The following is a 16,434-nucleotide window of genomic DNA, read 5'->3' as shown; positions in this document are numbered from 1 at the left end:
CTCGCAGAGACAGCTGCCCTCCCTGACGGCTGAGGGGCACACTGCTTTAGCCCTGCTCTTCCCACAGGACACAGAAAACACAGGTGTCCCCTCCATACTTCGGTGCGGGGAGGCGTACCTGCGGCAGGCGGTCGGACACTCAGAGCGGTTTCTCGGTGTCGGCTGCTCAGGCGCACGCGCAGGGTGTCCCTTACACACCGGGTGCTGACCGGCGCACGGGCTGAGGGGTCCCCGCTCCGTGGGCCGGTGAGAGGTCTCTGTGCAGAGGAGTGATGCCCAGGGAGAAAGGGTTACACCAAGGTTTGTATTTTAAAGACACACTTCAGAGTTTTTCTTTGTTTAAAAGGTAACTATGTCGAGTGTTAATATGGACTTGCACTACCTCAGTCTGAGCAGTTCTTAGCCTGATTCCCCAGTGAATACGAAGGGCACGGCCAGCAGTGTCCTTATCTGCAGAGTCCTGTCAGCTGGCAGGGCGTGGAGAGTCCTCCGCTGCTGGGTGTCGGTCCTCTCTCTGAGAGGAGAAGGGCAGTGGCGGGAGCGACAGACAGAGAAGTGTCCCCTGTGCGGGGTCTACGGTGTGCCCTTCATACGGCGCGTCCGGGACGACGGGGAGGACGGCTGCGCTCAGCGGCTCGGCAGGCCTGGCTCGGCAGGCCTGGCTCTGCTCACCCTCTGCTCTTCGAGGGCCGCCTCCCGGTCCGAGACCCCCACTCGCGCTGCTGGCCCGAGCCCTCTCAGACCAAAGACCCGTACGCACTTGCCCATGTCTCACCTCCGCTGGGAGTCAGACAGGTCGTGGCAGACCCCAGTGTGTTGCCCCCGAAATGCCTGTCCAGCTGCTCACCTGTGGCTTCTGCCGTGTCCGTGTCAGCCGACTCTTGAATGACCTTCTGGTGAACCTTCGTCACCATAAGCCCTGTTCCTGTCGGCTGCGAAATCCCGCCTCTTCACTTGCTCAGAAGCTGAGCCCCGGACACCCACACTGGCCCGAGCCCCTGCCGTCTCCTCACTGCACAGGCCTTCTTGCCGAGGCCCTCTTCTGCCTTTGTCCGGTGCAGGCTCTCCTCAACACAGCAGCTGCAGGGGTCCTGCTTAAAGAAGTGTCAGCTCTCCAGAGCCCTCAGAACCCAGCAGTGGCTCCCCTGTCCCTTAGAGACACGTCCAAGTCTTCCCATGGCCATGAAGTGCTGTGGTTCATCCGTGCCTCCCCACGGCCCCGCCTGCCCTCCCCTTCACCACAGCACTTTGGGGGGGGGGGTGTCAGCCGTCCCCGTGGCTTCCCCTGGCTGCGGGCGAAGGGCAGCAGGTCCCTTCTACCTGGTGACAGGATGGGCAGCTCGTGCTTCTGTTACCCCAGCTCTCCCAGATCATCCCCTCGTGACAGCCGTGTGATGTGGGTAGAGCACAGGGGCAAGGCCCATGTGGAAGAGATTCACCAGACGCCAAGGAGACAGGATTCTTTTTTTTTTTTTAAGATGTTATTTATTGACTTGACAGAGATCACAAGTAGGCAGAGGCAGGCCGAGAGCGGGGTGGGGGAAGCAGGCTCCCCGCTGAGCAGGGAGCCCGATGCGGGGCTCGATCCCAGGACCCTGAGATCATGACCTGAGCTGAAGGCAGAGGCTTAACGCACTGAGCCACCCAGATGCCCCAGGAGACAGGATTCTAACTGGAGTTCTCAGTTAATATAGATCTCAAATTCTGCTAGACAGAAACGTTTCCTGCTCGTGAAGTTCTTGCTAGGACGCATTTTTCAACTAGAAACGGACATGATGTGTGACAGGCTCTGTGTTGGCTGGTCTCGGGCTTTGTCTCGTTACCGTTAGAATGGCTCAGCCGCTGATTCGGGACCTGACCACTCACGGGGAAACCCCTCCGCCTTGGCCCTGTGCCAGCGAAGGGATGGTTTCAGGGAGTTGGGTAGCTCTCCTGTTTTCCTCCTGCGAAGGCCCAGGCTAGGTCTGCCCTGGTCAGCTGCCTTCCTGGCTGGTCTCCGTGTAGGACGGCAGGAACTGGGCAGGCCCGAGCAACCTGGGCACGGGAGGGTTTGGACTGAAAGCAGGAGTTCGTGGGAAACGCAGTGGTGGGCTGCCTGTCCGGGGAGGCGGGCTGCTCCTGCCTCTTCCCACAGGAGCGCCTGGCCACAGGAGGGGCAGCGGAAGCTGAAGGGTGGGCTGTCTTACTCCAGGAATGCAGAGAGCACATCCACAGTAAGACCACCGTGCCGTGTTCCAGAGCAGAACACGAGACTCCCCTGCTGTGTCCCATGCGGCTCTTGTGCGAAGAGAACCTCGGGTGCGCGTCTTGGGCTCTTGGAGCCACGCGGACTCTTTGTGGGTGACATCCTGTCCCTGTCGCCAGACTGTTGGGGCAGCTGAGCCGTAGCTCCCGCAGCTCCTGATCAGCTCGTCCTCATGCTCCCACCGAGCAGGCGGAGGCAGGGCTGTGCCGAGAGCAGGGAGCTGGCTCCTGGCGGACTGCCCGCACGGTAGGGGACAGCTTTCCTAGGGAGGACAGCCTGCCCTCCGCGCTCTCCGCGTGGGGCTCCTAGCTGAGCGCTTGCCCCGGACCCTGGAGTCATGGGCCAAAGCCCAGAGGCATTAAGTTGCCTGATCATAGGGGTTCCTCACGGGGGAAGGGGATATTAAAAATGTTCAGGTATTTTTAATGGGTAGAAACACAGGCAGAAAAGTCTTGCCCAAGTTCTTAAGAGCAACCCGCTTAACAACAGGGCTTAACAACCCGCTTTATCTGACATTTTGAGTGAAAATGTAAAAAGGTAAGGGACACCTTGGCCCTGTTTTGTATTCCGATAGCTCAATGTGCTTGTCTCCCCTAATGGGGCTTTTACTGTAAGTTCAAGATAGAAGTTAGTGTCTTGTGGTATAAAGTCATAAACACATAGTTTTAAACGTATTTTTTTATTGACGCGAAAATGCGAAATGGGGAGCGGCGCCCCAGTGGAGCAGGGCTCGTTCATTCTTAGAGGACTGGGAAATCCCAGCTTAGTTCTTGGTTTAGAAGAGCTTCCATCTGAGCTGTCTTGTGTTCATTCTGTGAGAATTCTCCGTCTGTCAGCTCCGATCCGTTCCCCTGAATGTACCTTCCTGCCGGACGGCTTTGACACACGTCACTATGGAACCGTGAGCTCGTGACTGCAGGGTGAGCGTAGTCTGCCTTCTGTCCGCGGACGTCAGCCCTGAGGTCTGTAGCGAGGTGAACTGCCCTTTGGTGCTGAACGTCAGCTCAGTGCACCGTCCTGAGCTACTGTTGGGAGTAAATTAAGAGATTGGATTCTCTTCTGTCCTTAGTGGTTTGGGGGGAGGAGGGTAGAGTAAAGCAGCGTATGTATGAGGAACAGAACGGTCTGTGTTTTGAAGATGAGGGGACGTGAAGCAGCTTAGCTCCCCGTGGAGAGAGGCCGCCTCAGTCCTCCCCGCACTGGCTCGTTTGCCCACTTTAGAAATCGGCGGGAACGAACCTCAGCCAGGAGACCTTTCCTCGCTTTCCCCATCCAGATTTAGAAGAGTGAAATCTTTGAAGAGAAAGTGTCTGTTTACAGATTCATAAGATAACATTCTGTACCTGTAATTATGAGAATGTTAACTGTTCTCATTTCTTAAAATGATACTCCTCTTTAGTTTAGAAGGAGGAGTGGGCTGTTCCAGTGGATACTGGTTTTCTTGCTCAGACTTGCTTTTAATTAGGTCTGGAGAGTATAACAGGATGAATGAATGTGTGCTTCATCAGGTAACAGAAAACTTACTTCATTCATGCACTTTGACATTCCTCCATCAGTTCCTCTTCTGTAGAATCCTTAGTATTTTCAATTGCTGTTTTATTGTGTTACTTTTATTTGGGTACTGTTTCTCATAATTTGGACCGACGACTGTAACATGCTTGAGCAGTCTTCAGAACGCTGCCGGCTGTGAGCCCTGAGTGTGGCGTGGGGTTGCACTCCCTGGAGCGGGACGTTGGACAGTCCTTCCTCGGTGCTGGGTTTCTCAGGCAGCAGCACCTGCCCCTGCCGCAGAAGCCACCCTGCCCGCCCTCCCGGGCATACTTCTAGGTTATACTAAAAGAGGACATTAGGTTTGTCTTCTTGATGAGGCACTTGTCTTTTTTTTTTTTCCTTAAGATGTCTTAGTGTTATTTACTGACATGAAAAAGTCTAGGGACACAAGTTAATTTGTTACTTTCCCACCAGATGAAGGGTTCATTCCACAGAAACTGGGCAAGAGTGAAGTTGTTAGGGTTTTGTTTAAAAAAATAAAAATCGATTTCAGTCCGGTTTCCATTTTCTGCTGTGAACATTTTATACAATAACTAGTAATTCTGTAAATACTGAGATAAACCATGAGCAGTTTTATGTAAGGGATTCCTGCAGTGCTTTTGGCAATTTAAATGGGTGCCATTCAGTTACATTTTCACTTTTTAAATTTTAAATGTACTTCTTTTGATGTTGAGGGTGGCGTGGGGCTGTGGGCACTGCTACAGGCCAGCTCTGTCTCACATGACCGAAACTGAGAAGCAGGGGTTCAAAGTTGCCTTTATCCTGGACTGTAACGACAGAAGGGCTCTGGCCAGAGGTGCCCTGAAGCCACAGTACTTAGAGAAATCTGACCAGAAGGATAAAGGAGAAACCAAAACAGGCTACGTCATAAATTTTTGGAAAATATCCTGAAGCATTTGCTTGGTGCAAAGGAAAGAGAGTAAATTTGTTTTGTGTTGTTTCAAGAAGGCAGAACCCGAATGACAAAAAAACAGAAAGCAAACCATCAGGTGGTGAATTTTAGACCCCCAGAAGAACTTTTTGCCCAGTAGTTACCTGGAGATAGAGCGCCCTGTCTCGGGGAGCTGGGCGGTAGGTTCCCAGACAGAGCGGGTAATTCTGGCGGAGATGGAGCAGAAGTGGGGTACAGTAAGGTTCCTTCTGAATTTCAGGTTCAGGTTCTCTGACTCAAGGTTTGAGGGCATCCCCGGACTGAGAAGGAATTCTTGATAGGGTTCAAAGAGAGCACATGGCACGGCCAGCCTGCTGGAAGCTTGGTGCCCAGGCCCAGGGGGCTGATACAGACGGGCTGGCTGGCACGCTCCCGTCCCGCCGGAGCTGTGTGCTGGCCCCAGGGAAGCCAGCGGCGGCGTGCCAGAGTCCTCTGGAGCACAGGCCGGGTGGCACCAGGGGAGGATAAAGGGCTTCCAGAGTTCCATCCGTTGAGGGTGTCGCCTGTTGTCCAAGTCTGCTGCTTTCCAGGAGCTGGTTCAGCTTCCATTTATTCCGACACAAGAACCGTGCTCCTTTAACGTGCGAATGCAGGAGCTGGTTTCCTTCTCTGAGCCACAGTTTAATGGGAAAATTAATGGACTGTGGGGACCACGCCCTTAGGTAACTTAATTTTGAAATTGTAGAGCTCTAAGATGTGTGTGTTTTACTGTCCTTCAACAGTGATTCTAACCTGGTTATCTCGTATTTAACCCTGTGTGTGTGTCTGCGTGTGTCCGCATGTGCCCCGTGTGCCGCACACGGCCGGCGCGCGGAGCGGAAGTTCAAGGCGCTGTGTTGTCAGTTGCAGGACGAGGAGCGGAGGCGCCAGCAGCAGCTGGAGGAGATGCGCAAGCGGGAAGCCGAGGACCGCGCCAGGCAGGAGGACGAGCGGCGCCGCCAGGAAGAGGAGAGAACAAAGCGAGATGCTGAAGAAAAGGTTATGGTCCTCTAGGGGCAGCTTAGACCTTTACCAGATTAGCCTGAACCCATCGATGGGCTGGGGAGAGGGGCTAGACCTTACCTGTGTCCTCAGACGCACAGGACACAACAGGGCCTGGACCCCCACCTGTATTCTCGGACCCAGCACTTGAGCCCGACCTGGCCCACCCACCTCTCTTCCGAACTGTGCCCAGACTCTCTTACCCTGTGAGTCTTGTCTCTCTCCTGCTTCTGAACTCATTGGCCTGGTTATAGCGAGTGGGCCTCCTCGCAGCCCGCCCGCTCACTCGGGTCTCTTCCTTTCCTGGACGGGGTCCGGCTGCTTACAGGGAGGGGCTGGGGGTGCGTGGGCGCGAGTCAGGAAGGGGCAGCGCGAGCTGTGGCAGGCGACGGGAACATAGTAACAGTCTGTTCACGCCCCGCACTTGACATCATTCACTGACGTCACTCACTGCGGGCTGACGGGAGAGAGAGCAGATGGCTTATGGAAAACACGATTCCAGGAGAATTCAGCCAGGATACGATCTGATAAATATCCTGAGTTACGACTTGGTTTCCGTATGTGGATTTTTTTTATGAAAGTACTCTTTTTAAGTTGAATTTTAACATGACAACTGATTTGACCAATTCTGAGAGAGGGAGCCCGCGGCCTGCTGCTGCGTGTGCCGGCTGGGCCCTCCCGCAGGGCTTGCTCGTCCTGGACACGGGCCAGGAGAAGCCTGCCCCGCCGCTGCCTCCCTTCTGTGGAGGGCGGCCAGGAGCGCCCGGCTGCCGATGGAGAGGAGCTCGGTTTCCGTTCGTCGCTCCTTTGGTAGTCCAGTGAGCTGCACTCGCAGAGCGCCCTCCTCCCCGCCCCGAACCAGAACTTTCAGGAAGCTTTTTGTAGCGGTAGAATCTGTGCGGATCTGTGACGAGCGAAAGCAAGATTGACAGAAGCGATGAGACTCACGTAAACGCACGTAGAGTCAATAATGGTAGCACACGTACCTGTGTGGGAACTCGCGACTTCTACGTCGTCTAGACCTTCACCATTCCTTAAAGTCTGTCGTCATATTCTCGTCAAAGGCCGGGTCCCAGTAGCTGTGCAGTTTTCTGAAGGAGTCTGAGCTTTCAGGGTTAGGTCTCCCTTGGCGCTTTACCTGGTGTCACGATAAGTAGAATCGAAATCAGTTTTCCAGAACGTGAGCCCCTCGACTTCTCCGTTGCGGTGCATGTGGTCTTGCTGTCCCTGGGCTCTGGGTGGCCTCCGCCCGCCCAGGCACCCACACAGACCCGCCGCCGTGCGTGGGAGCAGGGACAGCCCTGCCGCGGGAGCAGCACGCCTTCTCGCATCTTCTCTGGGGACACTTGTGGGCTGCTCGGTCTTCGCAGCCTGTGTGTTCACAACACACGATCGTGTCAAGTACACTTGTGTCTTAGGAACTGCTTCTAGAATTGAGTGCTCACTGTAAAAACAAGCTGAATAACCTATTTTTTATACAGAATGTCCACGGTTGATGGGCTTGCTTTGTTGCAGAAAACGTGCCATTCTCTTGCAGTAGAATAATTGTGGGGTCATGCACTTGTACCTGCTCTCCATGTAACTGAAGGGGATTTTGGTTTCCTCCTAAAAATGTTCTCCGTGTCACACTACGATTCCTGACCCCTTGATGTAGAGGTCATCCAGGCCATTCTGGAGTGGAGTCCCCCTCACACACTTAACTTTGTGAAGGAAATGAGGTACCAGATGTCTCTCCTTCAGGATGTCTCCACACAGAGTGAGAAGATCGCGTGAGAAGTTGGGTGTAGGGCCCTGCCCGGGGCTGGCACGCGTCCTCACGGTTTCCCCTCCTCAGAAGGGGAAGCGCTGGGCACTGCCGTCCGGGGCGTGTGTGCTCCTGGGGACGCAGGGCAGGAGCACGAGCAGCGTGGACAGCACGTGTGTCCCCGAGCCCGCTGGGGCCCGCGTGAGCGCTCTTCTGGTGAGCGTGCGGCGAGGTGGCCCCGTTCGGCAGCCCTGCGTGCTCCCAGCTGAGGGCGGCCTTCTGTCTGGGATCCCCTTCTCACGTTCACTCCCTCCGTGTGTTCAACAGCTTTTGTCAATCTTTAACAGAACCGTGCTCTTGCCTTTTTTAATGTGAAAATAATTTCAACTCTGTCAACTGTAGTGTGTGCAGATGTACGTCAGAAGAAAATGTATAGTACGTGTCCAAATATATTTGAATTCCGTGTTGCTGTCGCTGTTAACGCCTGGCTCTCTCATTTTCTGTCTGTCAGGGAGGCTGCTACGATCCAAGCTATAAATTAAGAACTGTGGAAAGCATATTTGTTAAGACTGTTGCCTTGAGAAAATGAGTCATTTTTTTTTTACAGTTGATGCTTTGGGTTAACTTCCCTCTGAATAACTGGAAAGAAACCAGGTGACTTAATGGTCCTTCTGGTCAAGGAGGGGCCGCCCCCGACCTCCCGGGGTGCGGCGGAAAAGCTGGTGTGCGGGCCTCTGTGCTCACAAGTGCTGGCTCTAGAAAGCCAGCGAGAGGCTATTTGGGGGTTTTGTTTTGTCTTTAAACCGAGCAGTCACAGGTAAGTTAATCTCCGGCAAGAACAGAAGGAGAGAGGCCGAGAGGCAGAGAATTCTGGGTCTAGAGGACTAGGGACGGGGACAGTGGCGCTTAAGTAAGCGGAAGCTGGAGCCCGGGAGTACGTAGAGTCCCCGCGCTCCGTGCATGGGGGCTGTTCCAGGTCAGATGGTCCCGTGACAGGATGAAAGTATCCAGGGGATCAGCCCGGTCGTGTCGTAGACTGTTACGTTGAAAGGTCCCCTGGACTCACAATCAGTGTGGCGGTGGGGTACGGAGGGTAAATGCGCCCTTTCGTGTGCCCTGATGTCCCCTCCTGACTCTGACTCTTGTACTTTTTGTCTGTTCCGCCTGCAGAGGCGACAGGAAGAAGGGTACTACAGCCGTCTGGAAGCCGAGAGGCGCAGACAGCACGCCGAGGCCGAGCGCAGGTTGCTGGAGCCCGAGGAGCCGGGTCTGTGCAGACCTCCGCTTCCGCGGGGCTATGAGCTCCCGTCGCCGTCCCCTCCGGCCGCCGCCCCTCCTCCCCCGCCTCAGCGGACCGCCTCCTCCCTCCAGGCTCCGGCCCTTTCCCCAGACTCCCTGTACACCGCCAGGCTCGTTTCGTACCACGAGGAGGAGGAGGAGGAGGAGCCCTGCAGTCTGGCAGGTCAGGATAAGCGCGCCGGCACGAGGAGGTCCCACGGGCACCTTCTGCTTCCCGCCACCCCCGAGCCACAGCAGCCCCCTTGCCCGCCGCGCCCAGCCTCCGATGGCATCTTTCTCTCCAACTCATTCCAGCCACCCTCGGCCCGTGCCAACAGTACTGCTCCCAGAGCAGGCCAGCCCTTGCCCCCTCCAAAAACACCAGGCTTCTACCAGCCCAGCCACTCGAAAGGCAGAGGTAAAACGTGGGACTGCAAATCAAGCCCTCTTTATCTTCTTGATTAAAACCGGGACTCTGCCCCCGCTGCTCTGTGGGCCCCTCAGTCAGCACTCGCTCTGGAATGTGATTTCACCTGATCACTGGCCCCAGCGTGGTGATCTTCCCCTGCCCTCCCGTGGTCCTGTCTGTGCTAAGAGTCCTTCTAGCACCCACCCCAGCTCCCCAGCTCCCCAGCTCCCCACCTGTAGGGAGCTGCCCCTCGGACCCGCCGGCAGCAGCTGGCCCTCCGTTACTCCCCGATCACTTGAAATACTGTTGGTCTTGGCCTCCGTTCACTGCCTCTTCAGATAACTTCTAGTTGGTCGAACACATGCTTTTGTAACACATGTTGGTGTCTAAAGATAAAGAGGGAGCTGTTCTTGCAGCACTGTCATGGTCAAGGGCTAGTTTCCGTTCTTTAACATGAGTAGAACTTTCTGTTCTGGCTTATGTGCCCCGTGGCAGGGTTTTACCACACAACCCCTACTTTCTGTGGTAGTTGCGACGGAGTCGTTGGTGCCACGCTGAGCTGATGGTCCTGCTTTAATGAGATATAGATCCCAACCATCGTGAAATTACTCCTTTTCCCTCTCACTGGCTTTGTTCCCGCCTGTTACGTGACATTTCCTGCACGTCATGGTCCTCATACCCAGACCTCGACAGGCACACAGTTGCCTTGAGTTAATACAGTCTCTGAGGACCAGCATGACTGATCCTGCCCACAGGCACGTCCACCCTAACCAGTGTCCAAGATGGCACTGGAAGGGATGTTTAAAATATCCAAATACCAGGTTCCTCTTACTAGCTTAAAATTAGAATGCTGGCAGTAAATATGGTCAGATTTAGTGGTCTTCGCGGACACAAGGGTCTTTTAAAATGCTCCTGGTGTCATGCCCAGAACTCAGGATTCTGAAGGCTGAATAATCAAAAACATGGGTGACCTTGGCTCTTCCAGAACAAACGAGTTCTGCCCGGATCTCTTCCCGTGAGCGTCAGAGCTTTGACCTGCCCCAAAGTCTCAGTATACCCTATTGAGACGGAGTCACTCAGCGGCCAGAATCAAATCTTCTTATAAAATTTTTGTCGTTGATATCTAGAAAGACGTTTTTGGGATAGTAGTCATTTTTGAAGCAAGATGCCCTCCGTCCCCTTGCGTCACGTCACAAGCTGAAAACCCGCGTTGTGTGTCGTGGCATAGACAAGGCTGCTGATGTGATGTTTGGCTAGGTTTTCATTGCTGACCACCAGGCTTTCCCTCAGACCACTAACCCTTACTTTATTTCGCACTGAAAAGACCACATCGGAGCAGGTTACATCCTGTGTCTGGTGGCTCGTGCCTCTCTGAAGACTGCCTTCGTACAGTACGAAGCCGCGTGCACCCCGTCAGCGCGATTCTGACCCCCTCACTGCCACCCCCCTCGCAAGGCTGCGCCGCTGGGTTCAGCTCATTTCTCTGTCGTGAGCGCTCCGCATGCTCCTGGGGTGGACTGGCTTCTTCCACTGGCTGCCTGAGGAGCAGGATCTGGGTGCGAGTTGGAACAAAGAGTGTCTCGTTCTAGCGTAGCAACGTGTTTTTAGAAAATGTTCTTTGACTAGAGCTCTTTTGAAGGTTACTTGGAATGTGCAGAATTAATTCATCCACAGTCCACTGAAAGGATGTGATATTCTGATTAATTTTGAAAATTCTGAAGAAAATTACCAGTGGAAGAAGCAAGTATCATTCTTACAACAAAGCTCAAAAGATGCAACACATTTTCTAAAACAAGGAAAATGTAGAATTAAAATTAAAGAATTGCGCTCTGCTGATAACGGCCGTGGAGGTCCAGTGTGGGTGACCCCACGTGGCCATGCGGGGCAGTGTCATCTTTTGAGTCTTGCGGGGGAGGGGGGGAGACTTTCGCATGCGGCCATCGCAGAGGTCGTCGCAAAGGAGCGGGAAAGATGCAGTGCCCCGAGGAGGCGCGGCCAGCCAGCGGGGGGCCGCCCGGCGCGTCCCTGTGCCCAGAAAACTGGCAGGGGGTCATTTTCGTGCTGCTGAGAAGGAAAACTTCCACGCTGAGGCACTGCGCGAATTCTGCGGCCTGTCTGGTCCCACGCCCAGCACCATCTGCATTCGCTGGGTGTCTTGGGCACACATTGCTACAGCTTGGTGGGATTGTACATAAAACGTGCTGCTAGCGTGGAATTTTTTTTTCTTGCTGATGTTAAAATTAACAATACGTCAGCACTGGTACGCACTGTGATTTAAATAGTATATCATTAGTGGTGGTAGTCTATTTGGATACATTTTAAATTTTGTATCTGCATCATCTCTTTTGATCTTGAACACGCCTTTGGAGTGGATAGAGCACGCGGAGGTGTTCCTTGCCGGCTACTGCCTGTCACCCCAGGGGCTGGGCTGGGCGCGGGGCCGGGCGCGGGCCCGTGTCCCACAGGCTTGCGTGCTCCTCCTCCGCACAGCTTGCTGTCCCGCGTCGGGTGACTTCGTGTCTGCAGCATTTTAATCAAACACGGGGCTTCCTGTGCCTCAGAAACTTTGTGTTTTGTCTTGGTAACTGTAGCCATGTATGTAGCAAAAAGCTTCCGTGGCCATCCTGAAAAGAGAGGCTCGAGGCACGGCCCCTGCCTTCAGTCACTGTGAGGAAACCCTTCATGTCAGGAGTGTCTCACAGTCTCCCCCTTTGAGTCAGCCCTCTGTGGGTTTTCCCTGTGAATTCTTGCTAATTATGCCAGTTATGCATCTTAACTGATGTGCCCCGTCTGGCTGCTGCTGCCTAAGGCCTGGGCCATGCCCACCCATCCCCACGGCATGGCTGGCTCGGAGCGCCATGCTCCGGCCATACCTCAGGCCACCGAGCGCCGCGAGCTTCAGATCCCCTGGCCTTCTGTCGGCTTCTGCGTTCTCCTCCGTGGCACTGCATCTTGATCGTGAGTAAAGTTTTAAAAATTGCGCAGGCACTTTAACTTTGATTTTTTTCTTTTATGGAAAAGGACCCAACTCTTACATGGGATCGGCTGGGACAGCTGTTGGGGCCCATGATGCTTACCGGGATCCGAGAGAGAGACCGTCTAAAAGGTATTTACGGCTGGGCTGGTCTGCAGGAGGCCAGAACAAACAGAGACCTCACCATGCTCTCAGATGTTTCTCATTGCTCGCGAGCCGGGGAGCCCACAGGCTCTTTGGTTCTGCGTTGCCGTAGAGCTGTGTTTCAGACGGGGCTGTGGGTGTGAGGCTTCCGGGTGCAAACTTGCGTGGGAGCTGGGTGTGCTACCGTGTGCTTCCACCGGCGAGGGCGGGGAGTCTGGGGCAGTGTCCAGACAGCTGCAAGCCTGCCCAAGTCCAGCCCTGAGGACACACGCAGTGAGTGGGCCTCGTGTTTGCACCGAGTGCCTCACCTAGCCTGTAGTCCAGACCATTCTTAGAACACTGACATTGAGTCCCCGAGGAATGTGTAGGGTCTTACAGCAACTGTTAAGGTAGGTCTGCTGAGAGACGTTTCTCAGGTGCATGTGGGCTCCTTCCAAGTCCGTGTTTTTAAGCTGTACCTCTTTAGTTAAACTCACTTGGGAAGAATCCCCGACCTGCTCAAATTGAAGGGACCTGCATTTCGAGAGTTGGGCATGGCTGGAGAAAGTCAGCAGCTTAGTCAGGAGAACGTGTCTAACGACAGCCCCAGTGATTGTGTTTATGGGAAGGGTTATGGCAAAGTTAACAAGGAGTGAGTCTCCCTCCTGGAACAGTACTTAATCGTCCCTTACGTAGAGTGGCCGACTGAGTGGGAGTAGCAGCTGACCCACGTTGATCAGTGATGTCTGCATTTCCTCCACTGCAGCCACGAAGCGGACTTGCCTGGAAGCTCGGGAGCCCCTGAAAACTTGACATTCAAAGAGCGCCAGCGTCTTTTTTCACAAGGTCAAGATGTGTCCAACAAAGTAAAAGCCTCTCGTAAATTGACAGAATTGGAAAACGAACTGAACACAAAATGAGCCAACGATGAGGTGCCCAGGCCACCCCAGGGTCCTGGGGGCACGGCTCCAGAGGACGGGCTTGGCGAGGAGGCCGCACCGGCGTGCCCGAGTCACCGAAGCACCATTTTGGAGTCGGCTGGGCCCCAGAGACGGTCCTGCTCCGAGAAGTTCTTTTCTTTCACCAAGAGATGATCATTTATACAATGTAAACACTGTCTCATTTCTTAATTACCTGACTCACAGGAAGATAAGTTTTTTGTTTTTTGTTTTTTTTTAAAGTCTGAGTGGGAGCGGGGAGAGTGCAGGGCAGGAGAGCACAGTGGGGACATGTCTTTCCCCCCAGCCCTGCGTGTTGCAGACAGGCCATGTGCGTGCTGTGTCATTCACGATGCTGCGGCCGCAGGGCGGGGACCAGTTAGAACTGCCCAGACCTTGTTTGCACTATGGGGGAGCAGCTGCAGACCGTGTGCGCAGAGGGTGACCTGTCCCCTTCCAGGAGAGAGCCTCTGGGGGACAGCCCCCCTCACCCGCCCCCCGTGGGTGGTCCCCAGGCAGCTCAGACCCACATAGCCCAAAAGGGAGGTGGTGCCTGTCAGGCCCCTGCCCCGGCCTCCTTCCCTGTGGGGACAGCCCTCCTGGGATATTCTACATACATGATTTTTTAAAAAATGCTCCAAGAAGACAATTTTGAGGATTTAAGCTTAGGATATTCTATTTTTATAAATGCCAGAGTATTGTTAGACTAATACATCATTGGTGATCTTGAAGATGGCAGTTAAGTTAGTTCATAGAGGATTTCGACTCTTCCGGGGACCCTGAAACGAGCACGTGTAGCTGGGCCGTATGGGTGTGGAGAGAAACGGAAGCATCGGAGAGGGATGGGCGGTTAGGGACGCCTGAGCATGGGGCTGCAGAGGAGGGCCGAGTGGCAGCCGCGGGCTGTGCGGATGGAAGGCCCGTGGACATGTGGTGTCTGTGACTGAAAATGTCGGACAGACTCATGCGGCAGTTCAAGCCTTTTTTTTTTTTTTTTTAAACATCAAATAGAAAGTTATTTAATTTTCCTGTGAGTCACTGGTGATCACTGTTGTCCCCCCCAGCTGTGACCGTGTGGCTGAGCTGGGGAGACGGAGCTCACTTGGTTTCATCCCGTGTGCTCGGACAGTGCTGAATTACCTTGTGGTAATGTGCAAACCTCTTCCGTGACGAGCCCTGCTGTAGGATCTCGATGATTCTTCTCTACCAGATTGTTCTCTTACAGATACGTATGTTAGGGAAATGCACACTTTGAAATAGAAGAGGGAGGCTTTCTAGCCGTAGAAATCACTTTAATGAGAGCTGCACGATAAATCACTGAAATGTGAGTGTAAATATTCTTATGTCAATCAGGGTTCTTATCTGGAAGTGGGCTCTCACCGTTCCCTTGTCTAAGGGAGTCACGCGGTGGCGCTGTGTTGATGAAGGATGTGGGTGTCTGCTCTGGAGGCTTCAGGAAAAGCAGGCCCTGCCTGGGGCGCTCGCGAACACTGGCCACCTTACGGGGACAAAATCCACGCTTTGTTTGATGAAAAGACGCAGATGAGTGACTTTTCTGTTAATACACACACCTAAGTACCTGCAAGTACATGTAGATCCTGGCATACGGGGTGTGTGTGCGTGTGTCGTCAGGCCTGTGGGCAGGTGGGCCAGGCCGCCCTCGAGTGATGGGTCAGATGTGAACATGTGCTTTTCAGGACTGTGCGTCACTGTGGCCATCACAGCTGCTGTACCTCCCCATTTCTACTGTGCTTCATCTGCAATCTATTTTTAATAAACTTTGTATGTATTTAAGTGTTTGCTGTGGCTGCAGTCTGGCAGGCAGAATCGCATCTGTGATCAGCAGCCTCGCCCCCTATCCCCTTCTGCCTGTGTGGTCATTCTCAAAAGGTCCCCTGAGGGTCTGTGTCAGACGCTCTTTCTGGTTTGTCCTGACTGTGCAGACAGCTTGACAGAGGCCCCGGGCGACTCTGGCCCTGCTCTCCTGAGCTCAGCTCCCCATCCCCGTTGGCACCACCCGCTGGCACATCCCCAGTCCCTGTGGTCACACAGACTCACACGGCCCCTTCACGGTCTCGGATTCCTAAGCTCACCCCAAGCTTGGGAAGCTGTGTGGACCAGGTGTCCTGGCGATGCGATAGCGGGAAAGACCCACCCGAGGTGGCTCATAGGGGGCAGGGGGTCACGAACTGCACAGGGGCCGCGAGAAGGGAGCTGGGAGCCCCAGCCCGCCTGGAGGGGCCCTGGCCCCGCCTCTCCCGGGGGCTGCCTCCTGTGCTCCCGTACCTTACCCACCTTCCTTCGAGGCCCCAGAGCAGGCGTGCTGGGGAAGACGCTGCCGCGGAATTTTGGGAAGAGCATTCCTGGAGGGGTGGCGGGTGGGGACGTCTTAGGGCTGCCGAGGCTCAGGGAGGCTTTGGGGTCGGCCCTGCTGCCTACACACCGAATGGCGACGCTCACTGGTTGTGGATCTGAGTGCCCAGAACGGTGCTCCAAGGTTCCGGAGGACAACCTAGACCTGGAGTCTGGCTCTTGGGACCAGGGTTCTGTCGCTCCTCACGAAGGTGAAGACCTACGGGGGCTGTCCGTCGTGGGCGTCGCGGAAACCAGGCACTGCAGAGTGCCGGGCGCCGGATTCGGGGTGGGCAGGGGCAGAGAGCCCGGCTTAGCTCCACCCCCTCTGCGGGATCCCCCACCAGGCCTGGCAGGAGGTCAAACCCCCACAGAAATCTGGAGGCGGCGCCCATGGGGCAGTGCAGTCGGATGGTCAGGGAAGCAGCTCAGTACGGCCTCGGTGCCAGGGTCACCCGTAGCACAGCGTCGCCCAGAGAGGAGACGCCGAGGGACGGGCTTCAGTGCACTGCTCCCGCCGCTTCGTTCAAAGTTGTGGCACAGTCATTCGTTGGTTCCACAGATACGAGTCAGTGACGGGGCCGCTGGTTCCAAGTGTCCCGCCGCAGACGCAGGGAGGCGGTCCACGGGGACACACACCCGATTCCTCCCTCCTTCGTGCACGGCAGGTGCGCAGGGTGCTCCGGGCGGCCCAGGGGGACCCCCCTAACTCCGGGCGCGGGCCCTTCCCGGAAGCTTACCTCTGCAGCAGGAGGGCTGTCGCCAGTGGAGGAGACCCCCGTGCAGAGAGGCCCCCGCCCGCAGACACCAGGAGCCCAGGGCCAGGACAGCAGAAGCCAAGGGCTCCGGAGACCAGGGCCTTCCACCGAAGACCCCTTCGCAGCCCTCACGCGGCTGCCTGCAGGGGC

General features: G+C 55.1%; 1 protein-coding gene across 15 annotated transcripts in view; it reads left to right on the top strand.

Moving 5' to 3' along the window:
* AFDN (afadin, adherens junction formation factor) overlaps positions 1 to 14,968 on the top strand; it is a 128,464-nt gene extending 113,496 nt beyond the window's left edge. For 12 of the 15 annotated variants that reach the window (XM_045080011.1, XM_045080010.1, XM_045080009.1 and 9 more), the window contains 4 exons: positions 5,571 to 5,705; positions 8,623 to 8,914; positions 12,161 to 12,245; positions 13,003 to 14,968. In XM_045080011.1, the coding sequence (XP_044935946.1) occupies positions 5,571 to 5,705; positions 8,623 to 8,914; positions 12,161 to 12,245; positions 13,003 to 13,156 (666 nt within the window). In that variant the 3' untranslated portion in view covers positions 13,157 to 14,968. The remainder of the gene's footprint in view (positions 1 to 5,570; positions 5,706 to 8,622; positions 8,915 to 12,160; positions 12,246 to 13,002) is intronic. The other 3 variants (XM_045080020.1, XM_045080019.1, XM_045080017.1) reach the window with 1 other exon arrangement.
* Positions 14,969 to 16,434: the final 1,466 nt, after the last annotated feature.

Source organism: Mustela putorius, unplaced genomic scaffold (assembly GCF_011764305.1).
Source record: "Mustela putorius furo isolate JIRA1106 unplaced genomic scaffold, ASM1176430v1.1 tig00000450_pilon_pilon_pilon, whole genome shotgun sequence".
NCBI classification, from domain to species: domain Eukaryota; kingdom Metazoa; phylum Chordata; class Mammalia; order Carnivora; family Mustelidae; genus Mustela; species Mustela putorius.
This window is presented reverse-complemented; position numbering and strand designations above follow the sequence as displayed.